Source organism: Rhinatrema bivittatum, chromosome 8 (assembly GCF_901001135.1).
Source record: "Rhinatrema bivittatum chromosome 8, aRhiBiv1.1, whole genome shotgun sequence".
NCBI lineage: Eukaryota > Metazoa > Chordata > Amphibia > Gymnophiona > Rhinatrematidae > Rhinatrema > Rhinatrema bivittatum.
Window position 1 is genome coordinate 247,781,565 of NC_042622.1, and position 20,524 is coordinate 247,802,088.

The 20,524-nt window shown below is 44.3% G+C and overlaps 1 protein-coding gene across 3 annotated transcripts in view; it reads left to right on the forward strand.

Moving 5' to 3' along the window:
• The window catches only part of CIB3 (calcium and integrin binding family member 3), a 38,605-nt gene extending 19,131 nt beyond the window's left edge, over positions 1-19,474 (forward strand). For all 3 annotated transcript variants that reach the window (XM_029614495.1, XM_029614494.1, XM_029614496.1), the window contains 4 exons: positions 12,566-12,677; positions 13,528-13,675; positions 14,233-14,428; positions 16,008-19,474. In XM_029614495.1, coding sequence (XP_029470355.1) covers positions 12,663-12,677; positions 13,528-13,675; positions 14,233-14,428; positions 16,008-16,029 — 381 coding nt within the window. In that variant the 5' untranslated portion in view covers positions 12,566-12,662 and the 3' untranslated portion in view covers positions 16,030-19,474. The remainder of the gene's footprint in view (positions 1-12,565; positions 12,678-13,527; positions 13,676-14,232; positions 14,429-16,007) is intronic.
• The last annotated feature ends 1,050 nt before the right edge of the window (positions 19,475-20,524 follow it).

Consider the following 20,524-nt stretch of genomic DNA (forward strand, 5'->3'; position numbering starts at 1 on the left):
TTCATGGTCCCCCGACATGGGCCGTGTTTTGAAGAGACTGCATCAGGAGGGAACCCACAAGTAGTTGAAAAATCATCTAAACTAAGAGAGTAGCAGGTTGAGTGAGCTGAGTCCCCAAGGCAGAGATGTAAGAACAATTCATAACAATACTTTAAGAGAAGTGTTTATAAAAGAAAATCCACTTCGGGAAAAACTTTTGCTATTGAGCCTTTTAGGCAGATTGCAAGTCAAAGCTTTTGTGACAGGCTTAGCAGGGAAATCAGGCTGCGGAGCCTGTCACAAAAGCTTCTTTTGTGACCAGTAGGGTACAGAAATATATGATTTTCTCTTCTGTTATCCCCTTAGTAGCAAGCTGGGGGGGCTCACGAGGAACATCATAAAAAAAAAGCAAAACAACAAACAAACAAACCAGAAACCAGTTCTAACTTTGAACCAGCAACAACAGAGCCTGAGAACCGCAAATCAGAAACAAGTTGAGCATACTCTACCCCAGAATAGGGGGAATGGCCACCATATGAAGAGGATCACAAAATTGCAAAACACTTCCGCCAGATGCGATAAAGGAGAATATTAGTAATGGTGCAAATCTACCGTTATACTTGAGACGTGCCTGAGAGGAGGTCTCACATTATATGGGACAGCATTCCCGGAAAACTTTAGTCTTTAAGTAGCGAAGTGCAGGAATGGAAAAAAAAAAAAGAAAAGATTGTGGACCTACTGACTCTTATCACAGCCCCCTCCTTTCTCCCACCTGAGCTCCAAATCCTCAACCCTGCTGGGCTGAGCCTGCAGCCTTCTCACCAAAACCCCCTCCATCTCTACTTAAAAAATATAGGGGCCGAGGCTGACACCGGTCACTCTCCCCCCCCCCCCTCCCCACTCACAGATCCAGTCTACTTTGTTAAAAATCATACTCTCTAGGACCCCCTCCTCCCCCACACCCTGAGCCTTACCCTCCCGCTACCCTAATTCAGTTTCGTCTTCAGCCCGGATCACGGGAGCAGCCTATTGTGACCTGGACCCAGAGCTTCTGCCATCGCTATGCAGCTATGTTGCGAGTGCAGGTTTCCAGCATTGCTTCTTTAGAAGTGCTACACTGGAAAACTACTTTTCCCGTGTAGTTGCCTAATGATGACAGACGTCTCGGGTCAGGGTAGGCTGCTACTGCGAGCCAGGCTGAAGGCTAAAGTGAATTAAGGTACTGGGAGGGTGGCAGGTCAAGGGAAGGGTGGTGGGGGAGGAAAGGGGCCCTGGAGAGTGTGATTTCTAACAAATTAGTTGGGACCTGCAGGCAGGGGAGGTGGTGGGGGGAGGGAGAGTGACCGGCACTGGCTCCGGCCCTTATATTTTTAAAGTAGTGAGATGGAGGGAGTTTTGATGATAAGGTTTCGGCCTTGGCCTGGCAGGGCCGAGCATTTGGAGCTCGAGTAGGAGAGAGGAGGGAGACTGTGTTAAGGCTCATAGTCCCACAATCTTTTTTTTTTTTTTCAAACCCGGCTAACCATAGCTAGATAACTTTATACTTAACTAGCAGTATTCAAAAAATAGCCAATTAGGTTTAAAATTATCTGACTATGATTAGCCAGATAACTTTATTCAGGGATATTCCATGGGACGTTCATCCCAATGAATATCCCAAATCTCTTATCTAGCTAACTTGAGCCGGAAAGATTATCCATTTTCTAGGTTTTGGAATACTGGCCTCATCAAGATGTACTTGCCCGCATGCACGTGTAAGTAAGTCTATGCTCATAAAATTGAAGTTACATGCATAAAGTGAAAACAAACAGAAAAAAACCCTAAAAAACATTTAAAAAAGGACTGAAACAGTCCTAATAAAATGAGGCCATTGGATGGACTGACAGACTAACATCAAGGGTGAAGCTTTTCATATCATATGAAAGAAGTAGAAGAATTAATCGGATGTGTACAGACATGATTGAGTGTTGGGGGATTTTTCTGCCCCAAACTTGTAGACTGATTGCATTCACTTCTAACTGATATGAAACGCGAGGAGAGACGGGGCAATTAAGAGGTAAGTCAGCCAGACAAGCTGACGAACAGTTTGAGGATGGTTAAGTTGGACTGTGTGTGCCGAGGAAAACCCTTTCTGAAATAAGTGCTGCATTTCCCAGTTTTATGAATTATGCATAGCTGAAATTTAATTTTCAGTTATAGTGCCCCTCTTAAAGTGTCATAGATTATCTCAAGGTGTGATGTATGGGATAAACGGATAAGCATCCCGACTGCATCAGGGGAGACAAATAAAACCATTCTTTATGGAGCATGTCATGTTATTGGGCTGACTGCTGAAATTAAGAGCTGGTCCTCCTCCTCAATGAGCCATGAAATACAGAACTCCTGGAGGGAGACCACAACCTTTCACCGCCGTCATATTTCTTCCATTTCACCCAGCATTCTCAGCCAGGATGGCAGGAGCTAAACATTCTGGAAACTGTGAAGGTAGAATATGATGGAAAATGACAATGAAGACCATCTCCCCTGCCCAGTGAAGAAAGACTACAGGGGGGACCATTTTTTTAAGACATCTTTGGGATTCTTTGCAAGTTGTGATGCCTTTTATTGAGAGGGGATATGATAGACGTTTATGCAAACATAATTGGTATGGAACAAATAAACAGGGGACGATTATTTACCCTTTCAAAATAAAATCAGGACGAGAGGGTCTCTCCCTGAAACTAGCTGGTAGCAGTTTTATAATACATTTTTTCAGTCAATTCACAATAAAGCAGTGAAATTTGTTGCCGGAGGATGTGGTGAAGGCCTGTAGTGCAGTTAGGTTTAAAAGAGGTTTGAACGAGCTTTTGGAGGACAGGTCAATTAACAACCATTAGGTAGGTAGGCCTGGGGAACGCCACCTCTTATTACTGGGAGCTAGGAGGGAGCAACAGGGAAGGGATCTCTCTCATTAATGACCTGGATTGGCCACTGTCGGAAACAAGATGCTGGGCTCAATAGGCTATTGCTTTGACCCAGTAAGGCACTTGTTATGCTCTTAGAATTATTCAGAGTTGTTGCAGTTGTCAAGATCCACATGTTTTCCTTCTGTCCTGACATTAGTTTAAATACATCATATAGGAAGGAGGGACCTATGCAGTCTCGGCAGTACAGGTGCATGATCATCTTTGATCCGATAAAAGGTGTGACACAGCCTGCAAAGATGCCGGTTTTCTGCCAGATTAACACATTACTGCTAGTACTCTTCCAGTCGTCATCTGATTTCCCAAGCTCTGTCATTTATCTATGTTTTCACCCCGATTTCTGCTTGGTTTTTAGCAATCTCTGTGCTCATGACTGGAAAGGGGCAAAAGAATGAAATATGTATTCCAGTTGTATTTTAGTGCAACAATTGCTGCATAGTTAGTAATGAAAATATCAGTGAGAATCACAGTGGGGAAAAGCCTTAAGCATTTCTCACAAAGGCAGAAAAGTGTGATACCTCTGACGATGCTCGGGTTCTGTGGTCTATAATAGCTATACATTTTAAAATTGAACAAAAGTGAAAACTATAAATAGTTTTATTTTGTTAATTAATAGGAAGCATAGAGAAAATTAGGGAACCTCTCTATAAATTACATTACAGTATATTAGACATCTCTTGTGCTCAGCTCTAGAGAGCAGCTCAGAGCACTAAATAGCAATTGTTATTGAAGAAGATGAAAAAGCACCAGGAACAGTGCACTATTTCCTATCCTCCATGACTAGTCAGTCCTACTCTTGTTTCCTGTCTTTTAACCAGTTCACAATCCACAACAGTGGTGTAGCCACAGGTTGGTCTAGGTGGGCCATGTCTCACCCACTTAGGGTTCTGGCTCACGCAATCAGGGCTGTCCAACACTGGAAGAAGAGGGCTGCTGGTTGGCTGCTGCAGGATCCCATCCCGCGGCAGCTGAAGAAGAGGTCTACCAGTGCCTGAAGAAGTCGGCTTCTGTGTGTGTGTTGTGTAAGTGGGAGCCTGTGTATGTGTGTTCGAACCTGTGCAGACTTGTGGGAACTTGTGTGCGCTTGAGCGAGCTTGTGGTGCCAATGTGTGTGAGCTTCTGTGTGCTTATGCCTGCCTGTCCCTGTGAGTGAGAGCTTCACAGACAGTATATTAGCACACAGCAACTGGTGTTGCTTAAGTTGTCTGGTCTACAACAGCCTGTGCTTGTGTCTCCTCCTGTGTTTGTGCACCTGTGTATGTGTGTGTGCTTATGGGTGTGGGGGTATGTGCCAAGTTCAAAAGCAAAGCTTGTGAAGCAACATGTGAAGCAGCATGAAATCTGAATTGTCAAGAAGACTCCTCACACAGTAAAACTGTTGCTTTGTTAATATATAAGGTTTGGGGGTAACCTGCCCTTGCTGGGCAGACTGTGTGTGTTTGGGAAAGCTTGTGTGCATGTATATGTGTACCTATGTTTGCTTGTGCTTGTGTATGTCTCTGCCTGCGTGTGTCTGCGCCTGTGTATGCAACAGGGCTTTGCAGATGGAGCAAATTGTTTTTACGCCCTGCACCTTCCACTGTTCCGGGTGCCACCTAGTGGCCAAACAGACACAACAGGGTGACGACTGATATGTCATAAGCCTTTTATCTCAAAATATAAAAATATTAGGTGCTTTGGGTGGCCATCGGAGCACATCTATGCATATGTGCGAGAAGCGACATTCACTCAAAGCTGTTGGGGCAGGCACAGCAGAACCATACTGCTGAACCAGACAGGCAAGAGAAAAAATGAGCAGCGGCAGGGTAAGTGAGGTTTCCCAAGCCTCACCAGCGAAAAAGAAAAAAAGGGGCGTGGCAGTGAAAGGGTTGGTGAGTGGTAGTATAGTGATATATTGCAACGAAAACGCCTTTTAAGATAGTTGGAGAGGCAATGCACTGAGGCATCTAAATTGAAATATGTGCTAAGAAAGTGCTGTCAAGAAGCAAAAAGAACTTTGATGTTAGGAAAGACAGAGATCTCTTTAAACCACCTTTTAGAGTCATTTATTACTGTGAAAAAAAAAAGCAAGACCCTAGTGTGTTGTGTTACAAATTGTGAAGGTTTAGCTGATTATTTTCAGGAGAAAGTTAAGTGCTCATAGGAAAAACTCTATGGGGCCATCAGTAGTTGGTCATTGGATATAGTTTGACTAATTGAAAAAGTTGGTGTGAGTTTGAATTAATGAGGGTAATTGGGGGGCTAAAATCCACCTACTCTGTCTTAGATCCCTGTCCTTTTGTTGCTATTAAAGCATCAAAAGATGTAACACTTAAAATATTGTTGCAGATAGTGAATAAGATATTAGAGGAGGGTAATGTACCTAATCAATTCAAGAGAGCAACAGTGAGACCATTTAAATATTTAACCCTGTCTTCAGAAGTGGTGTCCATTTCCATCCAATATCCAATTTGCCCACATTGGAAAAAATAGTAGAAAAGTGTGTTTTATTACAGCTTGAGGGATTTATGGAGCAACCTGTGATACTAGATAATCAGCAGTATAGGTTTCGGAAAAACTATGTTTCCGAGGCCTTGTTATAAGATTGCAGCCGTTCAGGTGTTCTATAGTTCAGCTAGATGTAACGGCTGCTTTTGACACAGTAAATCAGTATCATCTGTTGTACAGATGAGCTCAAATTGGGCTTGGAGATGCTGTCCTCTCCTGGAACAGACAGCGATGTGTGCAAATAGGTGACAAATACTCTACCTGGTGTGCTATGGACACTGGTGTACTGCAAGGTTCAGACTTGTCACTGGTGCTTTTTAACATTTACACTATCTGCAGCCATTATGTAGTGTTCTTTGCTCATTGGCTATTGTTTTACTTGTGAATAATGTGTTTCCAGATGTTTTATTTGAACACTGCATGGATGAACTTAGTAAATGGGTGAAATCTAATTATTTGGAGTTAAATAGTAAAACTACTTTGTTATGGATGAAAAAGGAAAGCCTCAGGTTGGGTCAAGGCCATTGGAACGTGCAGGTGTTCCTTTAAAAGTTAAGTAGGAAGTGAGGAATTTAGAGATTTTAGTTGATTCAAACTTAACTTTTACATCTCATATTCAACAGATAGTTAAGGGGGTAGGTTTTAAGCTCAAGTTGTTAAGGCCACTGAAAATCTGTTGACAACAGAGTTGTTCAGATCCGTGTAGCAGTCATTATTATTTGGGCAGGTAGATTACTGCAATGGGCCCTAGGTTGGTCTTCCAGAAAGATATATTAGGCCGCTGCAATTATTGCAAAATGCGGCTGCAAGACATTTAAAGGGCATAAAGTGTACTGACTCTATAACACCAGTAGTATGCAATCTTCACTTGCTTCCTGTGGGCATCATAATTGTTTTTAAGCTGTTGCATGGTGATTCTCCATGCCCTCTAGTGGACAGCCCGTCAAAGTATGTGCCAAGGTAATCATTATGGTCGGCTGAACTTGTTATCTCTACAATCAAAACGGGGACAGGCTTCAAGCAACAAGGGATAGGGCTTTTTCTTATATGGCCTAAGTGCTGTGGAACAGTTTGTCAATTCAGCTGCATGCAGAGAAGGATGGAAAGGTGTTCCGGAAGATGATTAAGGCTTTGTATTTTAAGGCGGTTTGTAATTGACCTGTGGTAGTTTTGATTATTTTAATGAAGTTTTATATGTGTGTTATTGATTATTTTTATGCTGTATGTGTTATGTCACTTATTTGTATTTTATTATAAATGTTATTGTGTACTTCACATTGTGCACTAGGTCGTTATTTATGGACTATAAGAATTGCTAATAAATACCCACATACACATGCAGACCCTACCACCACCACGATTGCCAACCCCCCTACACACACACACACCACCTCCCCTATCAACCTACCCTCTGCTGTCAGCTCACACACCCCCACACACACACATACACATCGCCATCTCCCTCCCCCCCCCCCCCTCCACCAACCACACAGGGTGAGGAGATAGGGACAAAGTTGCAGTAACAAGGGGAAAAGTGCCCCCAGTCATACATACACACATCCCCCCTCACCCTCTCTTCCTACACCATATACATAGCACTCCTATACCTTTTCTGCACACTCCCCTGCTGGCAGGGTTGGTGAGGGAAGCGAGCAGGGATACAGCCCCCTAATATTATATACATCAGGAATTCCCAACCTTTCAGTGAACACGCACCCTTCAGATTCAAAATGTTTCATGGACCCACATACACTTTTCTTTAAAATTTTCATGCTCAAACTAAAGAAATAATGCTATGCACGCCAGAATCATTCACAATGTAGAAAACTTTGATCTATATTGAATATGGAGGGAGCACAATTTCCAAAACTACTTAAAAATTGCCCTCATAATTGAAGGTTGAGGCCATTCCACCTTCCAGTTTTGCTGCAATGGGGGAAGGAAGAAAGTTCAAAATAGTTCCAGGTTGGCAACTTGGTATGGCCTGGCAGAGAAACAGCGCCGGTGCCTGCAGACCTGCAATCAAATTTTCAAAGGGAAGCCACCCATGGAGTTTCTTTTTGAAAACTTGGGCTGGCAGGAGAAAGCCAGTACTTTTGTTCCTGCTTTGAAGCAGGTGTAAAGTGCATGTGTGAAAGTGTGCATGAGGATTTCACAATTAAATCCCTGCATGTGCTTTCCATCCTTCAGCCTAGCCCTGCTCCTTCCCCTCTCTTGTGAGTAAATGTCTGCAGGCTGTACACAGCTGCGGTTGCGGAGCATGCCCTCAGGCCCAGTTAGGAGCGCGGAGGCGCGGTCCCATCTAAGGTAGGATGTGAGCCCTTGGGCCACAGCACGGCTCAGGGAGGAGCCCCAAGACACACCGTGGGAGGTGAGCTGGTACGAGCACAGGTGGAGCAGGAGTGAAGACAAGGCGAGGATTATCTGGAACAGGAACTAGGCAGGCTCAGTCCTCCACTGGACCTACACGCACCAATGAGATCCAGCAATGCAATGCTGATCTCGAGAGTAGCCCTCCGGCCACTTGATAGCCCTTCCAGACCCGTCAGTAGGAAACGACAAGTGCGTGAGGCCAGACGGAGGCTGAGGGCAGGAACATGAAGACTTGGACGAAGACTCAGGATACTCGGAGGATTCAGACGAAAACTTGGATACTCTGGAGACTCAGATGCAGACCTGGATAATCAGGAGACTTAGACAAGGATTCAAGAGATTCAGAAGACTCGGACAAGGATCCAAGTTGCTCGGAAGTTTCAGGCAAGGATTCAAGAGGCAGGCGAAAGTATTGGGTGAGAACTGCTTTGCAGCGAGCCCTACACAGCCACCCATGGCTGGTCGTGGACCATGCTGAACGCGAAGCAGATTCCAGGCGAAGACATGGAACTTGAGACTGGAACATGGCGAAGATTCAGTAGAGGCCTGCAACGGGGCGTGCCCTACACAGCTGCCTGTGGCTGGTTGCAGACCATGCTGGAGCAGAGCAGGTTCTGGCAGAGTCTTAGGCATGGACGAATGCTGATAAAAGGGAACTCCGTAGACCGGGAACAAGATACTCAGGAACAAGGCTTTAAAAACAGAAGTCTCCCGGAGGTTCTGTGCTGCAGATGAGAAGAAGGCCTTGTACCACGAGGCACCCTACACAGCCTCTCCGGGGCTGGTCACAGACCATGACATGGCACGCCAGGAAAGGTGAACAGACGAGACACTGGGAACTGGACGAAGAGCTGAAGATGAGACGGATGAAGTCAAGACAAGAACATCGGACATCAGAAACATGGAACATGGCACCTCAGGTCTTGAAACATCAGGACATCTGGACACGGAACATCTGGAACATCAGGAACAGAAGACAGGCGACGAGGGAGCTCCGACGAGGGACGAGACCAGGAACATGAAGGAGACGAGGTTCAGGAACACGAAGAACATGGAACGAAGATCCATCAAGGCACAGGAGACCACGGAAGATCTGGAACGGAAGGAAGATCACAGACACTGTGCAAACCAGCTCCAAAGGCCCTGAGGAATGGCAGCAGTGAAGTGGAACAAGCTGATGATGTCATCTCAGAGGGCCACGGGGCTTTTCCCGCCGCTGGCCCTTTAAAAGTCAGGTTGAGGCGCGCCCCGCGCCTAAGGAGAGGCAGGAAGAAGCAGAGGTGCATCGGTGGCATCCCACCATGTGGGAGGCCCGAGTTGAAGTGGTTCCCTGCCGCGAAGCGGAAGAAGAGGCAGGCCCTGGCAGGGACGGCTTCCCTGCCGTTCTAGGACCCCGGCAGCAGCACCAGCCGCGAGAAGGAAGTGGACGGCTCAGTCCTGCCGCACAGAGCAGGAGGCAGCCGCGGCCTCTGGGCCGCGGAGGATGGCGTCTGCATCAGCCTGCTGTATTTGAAAAGGAAGGAAGGTAGGGGGACTGCCCGCTCCTGTCGCGGGTAGGCCCACAACAGCTGCAAGTACTTTTACCCTCAGTGGCAGGGAATAGCAACTTTCAAAAGACCTTTTCACGTAGATAAACATGTTTACCCACATAAAAAGTTTTGAAACTTTCCCTCCCTGAAAATTGACTCCTTTTAAGCCAGCTTTTCTTTTATACTTTATTATTTTCTTTTATGATTCTTACAAACACATACAAAAAATGATAGTCACAAAGTAATTTAGATTTTAGAAAAAGCAAGACGGCCTGCTTTTCAAAGGCTCCATGTCTGTCTATGTGTTCCCCTAAATAACTTCTGTTTTTAATGTCATATCCACACCTGGTTGTTGTTTCATTCTCCTTCTTCCTTAATCCCTGATGGTCACTTTCACTTCTTCCCTCCAGGATCATAGTGACCCTCTCTACACCTCTGTCCAGCATGATTCCTAGGAGTCCTCTCCTTCTCTCCCTGAGACTGCCATCCACTCTCACTCCCTTTAACCAGTTCAGTCATGGTTTTCTTGCTCCCCTCTTTATCCTCCAGTTCCTCATTCCTGTCTCATTCCTTCTTCTCTCCGTCTTTCCCCTCATACCAATCAACCCCAGTTCTATTTCTTCCTTTCTTCGCCATTCTTCTCACATAGTATTGACGGCAGAAAAAGAATAAATGGTCCATCCAGTCTGCCCAGCAGGTTACCCCCATGTTTGTGTTAAGGATGGTAACTACTGCTCCATGCAGGTTACCCCCCAAGCCTTATATATTAACAAAGCAACATTTTTACTGGGTGAAGAGTCGTCTTGAAAATTCAGACAATGCTGCTTGATGTACTTTGCTTTTGATCTTGGCTGTAGCAGCAGTCCTGCATATCAGTACCCCAGACAGTAAAAATCGGGCCCGAGTTGGTTGTCCTCTGAATTCAATTCCCCTTCCCCCCCCCCCCCCCTCCCCCCCATGCTATCAAAGCTGAGAGCAATGTGAAAGCAGAGAGCAGTTGCATTGTTATTGGTTAAGGGTAGTAACCACCACCAAGCAGATTACCCCCCATGCACTCTTTTCGTCATTCCATCCTCTAGCCTTTAGGGATCCACAGTGTTTATCTCATGCCCCTTTGAATTCTTTGCCTGTTTTTGTCTTCACCACCTCCTCCGGAAGGGCATTCCAGGCATCCACCACCCTCTCCATGAAGAAATACTTCCTGATATTAGTTCTGAGTCGTCCTCCCTGGAGTTTAATTTTGTGACCCCTAATTCTACTATTTCCTTTCCAACTGAAAAGATACAAAATAAGTGCATCATTAAACCTTTCAGGTATCTGAAGGTCTGTATCATATCTCCCCTGCACCTCCTCTCCTCCAGGGTGTACCTATGCTTTTCCTTCAGCCTTGCCTCACCTTTTTTGGAGCCTCTCTCTTCTGTCAGGCCTGGAGGCAGAGCACATGGCAGTATTGGGAAATGTTTCTCACCACTGTGATAATAATCCCCTCTGCCCCATATCCTCATGAATTGCAGTGGTGGGGTTTACAATCGGTCCCTGTCTTCCCCACCTCCGCTAAAAATGCAGCAGGGCAGTCTGAGGCTTCTCATGGTTGTGAACAGCTCCTCTCTGTCCCTCCTCCTCCTCCTGGTCTGCAGCAATGTGGGGTGAAGTTTTCAGGGCTATAATAGGCCTCACTCTCACAGCTAGCACAAGCCCGCTCATTTTCTTCCTATCAAAACTTTCTTGCATCCCTCTGGAGGAGCCCTGGGATGGTCTCGTGGACCCCAGTTTGGGATCCACTGATATAAATGATTATTATTATTATTATCTTACTTTCAGTTGCTTTCCCTAACATTATTGAACTCCTGCAGTCCCTCAAAGATCTTGATCTTTCCACAATGCTTTAGTTTTCAAATGATTTATAAATGTATTCTTGGCATCCCAAAATTGGAGGCAGTTTTATTATCAAATACAATCTACAGGGATTGTTGGGGGGGAGGTCGGGGACATCACGGCTATTTCCATTTTTTCCAGGCTTAATTCAGGATTTTGTTGGAGGGAAAAAAAAATTCTCATGAGAGACCTAAATTCTAGGTGCGGCAATTCACTCTTTGCCGTGGATCAGACTTGTTACTCGTTTGTTTGGCACTGGGACCCGGTTCTGCACTGAGAGATGGAGAATTATCCTGACTCTTTGTATCTGTGTCTGAATTCCGAAGCACCAAGAACCCATATAGCAGACCGGGTGGCTCCCGGAGTCCTTAATTGCCATCCTCTTCCGTCTAAGTTGTGCACAATCTTTCAGTGGGGCCGATTATTCTTGTTAGTTAAGGTTTTGCCTCTTTTTTAAATTTTAATAATAAAATAAATGTCTAGCTTACTTCAATGCTCACAACACCATAAAAAAGGATCCTTCGCCCATGGGGAGAACAACTGTCAAATCCTATTTTGGATGTGAGTTTAGTTTCCTTTCCTGTATTTGTGTTGTGAAAGCAAAACCTGTTTGTAAGCCCCTGTGGAGATGCATTTCTCTGCTGGATGGACCGGTAGGGGTGTGTGGGGTGTAATGTTGGCTTTTTTTTTTTTGTATGCAAAGGCAGGGGCATGCTTCAGTCAGTTAGTCGATGTTATCAGATCGGAGTCCGACTGCGTTTATGCCAAAAACGTTTAATAAATCAGCAATGCCGAACATGTGGCTGAATCAGCACAAGCTGGAGCCTTGCGCTCACTTTGTAACTCACCTTCATTCTTTTTCCTCCCGTGCAATAAAATGTTAAAAATATAAACCCATGGTGGTGGCCGCTCATTGGAAGTCTAACACCACGTCGACCTGCACACAGTTATTAGTAAAATTACGGCAATTATATACGCTGGAAAAATTGATGGCTATTAGAAGGGATTCTCTACCCAAGTTTTACAGAATACGGTCCAACATAAACCACTATCTTCAGGAATAATGTGCAATATATGAGTAACCTGTGGGACCACACCAGAGGGCAGGGGCAGGGAGGGTGGAGGTTATGGACCATGCAAGGGACAAATTAGGATGACTAGTTCCTACAGTCAGTGATTCACTAGTGGCGCATATTACTTAACTGTTTTCTGAAGGTTGTAACTATGCATGTGATAGTACCATTCATTGACAATGTATTGTTAATGTGGTTTTATATTAATAAAAATTGTCAAGTATGTATAAATAAATAAACCCTTGATCTAAAACCTGTTTTGGTTTTCTTCTCTTTCTGACTTTAGACTCTTTTACAGGTATCGAGACCTGGCTCCTCAGCTCGTTCCCCTTGATTACACCAGTAAACCAGATGTCAAGCTTCCCTATGAACTGATTGGCAGCATGCCAGAATTAAAGGTACTCAGAGTCCACAGCCTGGGGAGGGTGCCAGGTGTCACTCTCGCCCTTCTCCTCTGAATAATTTATCCTGTGCTAATTGGCAAGATTCTGAAAGATACTTGAAATGATATGAATTGGGAATTGGGGAAGAGCAGGGCTCCATGGCCATTCATCTCTAGGGCAATGGTGCCAATCTGGCTCAGGTCATTGTTAGGTGGGCTATGTGAAATAAGTTCCTGGTCCCGGTCCAGTTTCCAGGGATGAAAGCCATTGTCACAGTGTGATGCTAATTGCCAACCATGTTGGCAGTCTTCGTAAAGAGACCAAAGATTGCACAGGCCGGGAGACTAAATTTCCCTCTCACCGCACAGAGGTGGGCACTGAGTCACACTGGTGGGACATCTTGAGAGAAAATTGCTCTCTTGCTGTCATTGCTGTACCTGCGCTGTGGTGGGGCTGTGTGCGTGAGGAGATTTGTATTCGCTTTTTTTTTTTTTTTCTTAAGGTTTTGTTTTGTTTCTGATTTTAACATGTTAAAACATTTTACTATGCACTAATGGGCATCAACATGTCCCCTGAGGAAGTACCTCTCACAGGCTGATAACTCTGTCCCCTCACAATATACAGACCCCTTGTTCAGCCCCCTATGCCCTGGATCCCAGTGAAGCAGGAGGTGATCCCCAGTTACTCCTGCCCACCTGCACCATAATCCAGAATGGTGCCGAATGATATTTTGTGTGTGTATGTGAAGCTTGCATTGCCACTGCATGTGCTGTAGCAGGATTACTGTCTTGTTTTACTTGTTGTTTGTTTCAGGAGATTTAAAAAAATAAAATAAAATGCTGAATTTCTTTAATTTTTCCCACAGGACAATCCATTTCGTCGGCGGATAGCAGAGGTCTTCTCTGAGGATGGGGAAGGCAATATGACACTGGATGATTTTTTGGATATGTTCTCAGTGCTGAGTGAAATGGCACCAAAAGATCTCAAAGCTTACTATGCTTTTAAAATTTATGGTGAGTAAAAGATTAACATTAAAATAAGGATAAAATTTCACTTGTATTTAGCAGTTGACATCAGGCAGGTTCCTCTTGCATTTTACAGATAACATCTTTTAAAAACTGCAGGGTCGATTGCCTGACCCCTGATATTTTTTTAATTTACCTGGTCTACCAAGTTTTTGTTTTGTTTGCTTTTTGTTTCTATTTCCTTTTTATTTTATCATGCACTAAATGGCTTTAATGTGCACTGAAGCATTTAGCACCCTCTAAAACAACATATAAATCATTGCTTGTTTGTTTTTTTGTATTGTTTCAGATGGGAAATGACTCAAAATAAAAAACTAAATGTCATTTCTGTGCCATCTTAAAATGGTAGCTCATCCCTTACTGGCAAGCAGCCTTTGAGGAGGAGGTGGGGGTGCAACAAGGAAAGAGTTTCTCTTTTTCTGAACTTAGAGGGTCCTTTTACCTGACTTATTAGCTAAGGAAGAGCACCCAGATGTTTTGTGGTTTTTGGGGGAGGGGATTGAAATGAAAGCAACAACAAAAATAATACCCTCTTGCCATAACAGATTTCAACAACGATGATTATATCTGTAAATTGGACCTGCAGAAGACCTTGAACAAGTTGACCCGCCATGAGCTCACGCCAGAGGAAGTGTGCCTGGTCTGCGAGAAGGTGATCGACGAGACAGACCTGGACAATGATGGCAAACTCTCGCTGGATGACTTCCAGCACATGATCATCCGTGCCCCGGATTTCCTGAGGTGAGTGCCTATGTGACTTAGCTAGGGGGTATTCCCTCCCCTCCCTTCCAGTGAGGCTCCTGGATTCTTGCAGGCTATGAGACCTCTTATTAGGCAAATAGAAAGATTATCCAAAGGTGAAGGGGTGTGAGCTTTGGAGACAACACCAATCCACATCTGAAGAAGAAACCCATGTCTTCTTGGAACCTCATGTACATCACTTATTCTTGTGTTTTATCAATAAAAGATCTTACAGCTTACAAAGAATCCAGTTTTCTGCAGGACCAATATGGGCACTGGAACTTCCAAATGGGTTTTGAATTCCTTTCGTATAAGGCCTGGAGTGCACAGGTTCTTTATTGGAGATTTATATGAGGGGAGGGCAGGGGTGTTGGAAGGCTTCGGTAACATGAGGCCAACCATGCACGGTAGCTCTCTAATTCAAACCTGGGAGGTTATCCTTGTACCACCACTTCATCCCCCAGGAGCCCTAGTTTCAGCATCATTACTTGACTGTTTTAATTAATACTCATTAAAGATTGCAAAATTTCCCAAATTAATAATTCATTCATCAATTAAAACAAGTAATATCACTGCAAGCTCTCACTTTCCTCCCTCCTACATTGTTTTGTTCTGGTGTTTTGTTTTGTTTTTTCATTTCCAAGAAGCATACAGATGCTTTTTAAAGCCACTTTCAGGGCTATGGATTTAAGTAAATCAGGTTGGGGGAGAAGAGGGTAGGGAAGATGGGTGCTATCATGTTAATCTTCATTGCCCCTGAGTAGGCATCCCATTGGCCAACAGAAAGCAAGGATATACCATAAGCTACTCAAGGGGGTACATCTTTTCCAGTAAAAAAAAAAAAAAGTATGTAAAAATGTATTTAAAAATTAAATAAGTGTCAACACAAAAAGAAAGGAGGTTTAGGGAGAAAATCAAAACACAATGCAAGGACCAAAGGAAGCAATCCAGAAAGTATTACTGTGTTAACTCTTTCCCTTTCATTGCCTGGATATTTTCTCTTTAAATTGTTCTAGAGAAGGCTATAGCCATATCCCCCATCTTATCAGTTATTTATTCTGAAATGCAGAACCTTCTGCCTAGTAGTTGCAAATAAAGGCTTCTTGTAACTGAGCCCAGTGGAGACCGGTTCTACTTGAGTTGGAAATCCAAAAGAGCAGGAGAAAAATTCAAAAAAGCAGGTTTTCCCAGTCATTTTTTGTTGTGGTATTGTCATGCTTTTTAAAACTTGAGTACTCTGTACTCACTAAACGACTTAGGTTTGATACACAGCTAAACAAAGCTTGGATTCAGGGCCCAGCACCTATGTCTGTTCTCCAGATTGCAGCTGGCACGCATAGTAAAAATGCAATGTTTATTACGATGATCAATAAGCCCAGTGGATTATTAAAGTGTGCTTCACTACTGTTCAGCACTGGAGTCTGGACAGCTCCCATGACAGACAGGTGGACAGAATGTGACATCGAAAGTAGGAGTGCTTTTCAAAAGTTTGAAGCCCACTGATAATATTAACATAGTGATGTTTAAATAAGAGATGGTTTGAAAAATAAATGTTCTCTTTTCCTTTTTCTCCATATAGCACCTTTCACATCCGAATCTGAACTTAATCCATGCTGAATTTAGCCACGTCGGTACCCTGCCATGGGTGCTAATGGATTTATTGAAGCCAGGCAGTGGATTTCTGGACAGGAATCTGAAATCATTCTATAAGTAATATTGTCCTTCTTGGTACAATATAAAGTATAACTTGCAAAAAATGTGTTACTCACCCCTTGCCAGTGAGTCAGAATTTAATACCATTTTCATCCTGAATTCACTCCTTCTGCTGCCCCTCCCCAAACTCATAGAAAAGCAGAGTTGCTTACCTGTAACAGGTGTTCTCCAAGGACAGCAGGATGTTAGTCCTCACACATGGGTGAATACGTAGCTACAGGCTGCTCCCAAACCTAACATAGGCAGCACTTAACAGATGCAAACATGCACAATAACTAATGCTGCTATAACACTAAGAGAAAGCTTGCACCTGAATAAGGGGCCCGAGGCAGGAAGAGTTGGGTTGTTATGGCTGAAAAAGAATCCGGAGGACCAACTAACCAAAATGACTGTCATGTCACCCACCTTTGTCCAAACAATAATGAGAGGCGAAGATGTTGCGGGAACTCCAGGTCACCACCCTGCAGATCTCATGTACAGGTACCACACACAAGAGCTACCGCAGCTGTCATGGCTCAAACAGAATGAGCCTTGACATGGCCCTCAAGTTGCAGTCCCACTTGTGCATAGCAGAAAGAAATAGTCTGCTAGCCAGTTGGATAAGTCTGCTTGGACACTGCGACTCCCAACCTGTTTTTGTCATAGGAGACAAAAAGTTGCATGGACTGGCGGTGAGTCACCGTCTGGTCCAGGTAAAAGGCCAGGGCCCTTTTACAATCTAGAGTGTGCAGGACACGCTCACACTGGTGAGAGTGTGGCCTTGGAAAAAAGGTGGGCAGGATAATGGATTGATTGAGATGGAACTCCGTGACCACCTTCAGAAGGAACTTTGGATGCATACGCAAAACCACCTTATGAAAAAATTTAGTATAAGGTGGATATGATACTAAAGATTGAAGTTCACTGACCCTGCATGCTGAGGTGACTGCCGCCAGGAAGATGACCTGCCAGGATAGGTACTTCAGGTTGCAAAATCTCAGGGGCTCAAATGGTGCCCTCATGAGATGGGTGAAGACCACGTTGAGGTCAACCGCCAGGAGTCGTATTGGAGACTTGAGCTGCAGTAAACCTCGCATAAAATGCCCTATGAGCAGATGGGTTGAGATGAATGAGCTATCCATCCCCTGATGATATGCTCCAATGGCACTAAGGTGCACTCTCATGGAGGTGGTCCTTAAGCCAGCCTCGGACAAGTGCAACAGGTAGTCCAAAACCCTCATAGTGGAGCAGGAGAAAGGATCCAACCCATTCCCCTCACACCAAACCAAGAACGTCTTCCAATTGAGATTGTAAGATGTTCTAGTGAAAGGCTTCCTGGACATCACCAGGACTCGAGACACACAGTCCAAAAGGCCCAGGGTCTGCAGGGTCACCCAGTCAACATCCATACCATGAGAGACAAAACTCGGAGGTTGAGGTGGCGCAGCCTGCCCTGATCCTGCATGATCAGGTCCGGAGCAGTCCCAGCTGGATTGGAGGCTGTGAAGATAGATCCTGCAGAAGTGGGAACCAGATCCGACATGGCCAGTAAGGCGTGATCAGTCTAATGGTGCCTCTGTCCTGTGGAAGTTTCAGGAGAGTCTTTGAGACTAGTGGCAGCGAAGGATTATGCATACAGGAGGCCGGCACCCAGTGATGTGAGAAGGCATCCGAAACCGCCCCCCCCCCCCCCCCCAGCTGCCCTGATCAGGAAGCAGAATTGATCCACTTTCTGGTTGTTTGGGGAAGTGAACAGATCTATGCCCAGGGTTCCCCACAGGCAGAAGATGCGATTTGCCACCTCCTATTTCAGGGACCATTCGTGGGGGTGGAAGGTCTGACTCAATGAATCCGTTATGACGTTTTCTGCCCCTGGCAGCTACATTGCTTGTGGGAGAATGCCCTGTGAGAGAGCCCAGGACCAGATCTGTACCACTTCTTGGCAGAGGAGAAATGAGTTCGTTGCCCCCTGATGGTTGCCACTTAATTGTTATTTTGGACCAGAACTACCTTGTTGGTCAAGTGATCCCAAAATGCACATAGGGTATATCGTCTCACCCAGAGCTCCAGGAAATTGATCTGGAGACACTGCTCCTGCAAGGACCATTCCACAGCTGTGAGGCTTCAACTTTGTGGAAAAAGAGAGACTGAAGAGGGACCCTGCATGGATGTGTAGATAGTGAGATGCTAGGCATGCTCAGTGTGTCTGTTAAAGTTTCTAGAAACTTTGGCAAACGTTTTGGGTGCTGGGCTCCATCTGATGATGTCACCCATGTGTGAGGACTATCATCCTGCTTGTTCTTGGAGAAAAGTAAATTTCATGACCACTTGTCTTTGTAGTTATCTTTTGCAAAAAATACTGAAATTAATGCAATGTAAACAAATAACTACTCAGAAACACTGGGTGATGTATATAGACTCTGCATTGAATTTAAACATAAGCATAAACAATAAATGACAAAGTACACATAAAATAAAATGATTCAAACAAACAAACACACACAAATTTACATACATTGGGGCGGATTTTCAAAGGGTTACGCGCATATATTACACGTGTAACCCCGAAAACCTGCTCCTGCGCGCACTGAGCCCATTTTGCATAGGCTCGGCGACACACGCAAGCCCCGGGACGCGCATATCTCCTGGGGCTTGAAAAAATGGGCGGGCCGGGGGCAGGACAGAGGCTTCCGGCACAGTGGTTGTGCTGGCATGCGCAACCTATGCTGGCTCAGAGGCAGGCGCAACTTCAAAAGTCGGGGGAGGGGTGGGGGGTGGCGGAAGGAAAGTTCCCTCCGAGGCCGCTCCAATTTCAGAGCAGCCTCTGAGGGAACAGGGAAAGCCATTGGGGCTCCCCTAGGGCTTGGCATGTGCAAGGTGCACAAGTGTGCATCCCCTTGCATGCACCGACCCCGGATTTTATAACATGCACAGATTTAAAAATCTGGCCCATTATCTTTTGTCTTATATTATTAAATTCTCATTAAAAGTGAGATACCATGTTTGGTCAGACCAAAGGTCCATCAAGCCCAGCATCCTTTTTCTAACAGTGACCAATCTTAATCAGTAGTAGTATGTGGAAGAACGCAAAGAATAATTCTAATTCGTTGTTGCTCATTCCCAGGGATAAGTAGTAGGGTTCCTCAAGTCCACCTAGCTAATAATTGGTTATGGACTTTTCTTCCAGGAACTTGTTCAAACCCCTTTTAAACCTGGCTATGGCATAAGCATTGACCACATGCTCCGGCAACAGTTTGTACGTGCTCTCCTTTTTATTCTATACCCAGTAACTGGATCATATTGCTCAACGCCTTCAACTGTGTTAACATAAAAGGCACACGGATCCACATTTAAAATGTCTACCTCCATCTTTTTGTACAGTATTGTCAAATAGGCATAAGTGTACAACTTTATCTCTAATATTGGAACCCTATGAAGTTGCAATCAATCAGGTTCCTGAAAAATCTCATGTAGTTTCAAAACATGACAGTGTTTCTTAATAGAGGTGGCAATAGCCGATGCCTCCATGGTTTGTTTCAACACACAAACTAGCCGAGTAGATGCCTTCTCAGATTTATATTTTAACAGTGATGATCTATCTGTATATTTGGCTCATTTGTATACTCTACAATTGGAATCCACCTGGACCGAGTGATCCATATATCCACACATTTCATTGCCTAGTGTTACAGGATTTGTGTCAATACGAAGCAATGCACAAAAAATGGCATCATAATTTATCTAAGGAACAAAGACAAGCTTTGACTTCATTGCATAGATCCTCCTATTTAGTAATAAAACCAGCTGATAAAGGAGGAGCGATTGTTGTGCAGGATCAGCAATTGTATGTTGATACAATCTTACAACATTTAAACGATCAAACGTTTTATCAAGAAACGACAGAGGATCCTACTTTTAGGATACAGGATAAAACAAGATAATTGTTGATTCATCTATTGGTTTCACTGAACAAGAGAAAATGTTTCTAAGAGTAGAACATCCGAGAAAACTTGTAATCTATTCGGTTCCAAAGATACATAAGAATCTTGCAAGTCCTCCTATTAGACCTATTGTATCACTCCATGGAGCAGTTTTGGAACCTCTGGCGGTCCTGGACAAAAGGTTGTAAAACCTTTTCCAAAAGAAGATGAAATCTTATGTTAAGGATACTGTACATTTCCTAACTATATTGCAATCATGTTGTTATCTTACAAGCAATAAAGTGTGGTTGGTGACCATTGACATCAAATCTCTTTATAGGAATATTCCTCAAGTTGCAGCATTACAATTTGTAGGGAATGCATTAAGTTTGAGAACAGGTTTTCAGTGTATAACAGTCATTGAGAGAATTAGCAGAACTAGTCCTTTTTAACAACTATTTTGCATTTGGATCCAAGTTTTTCC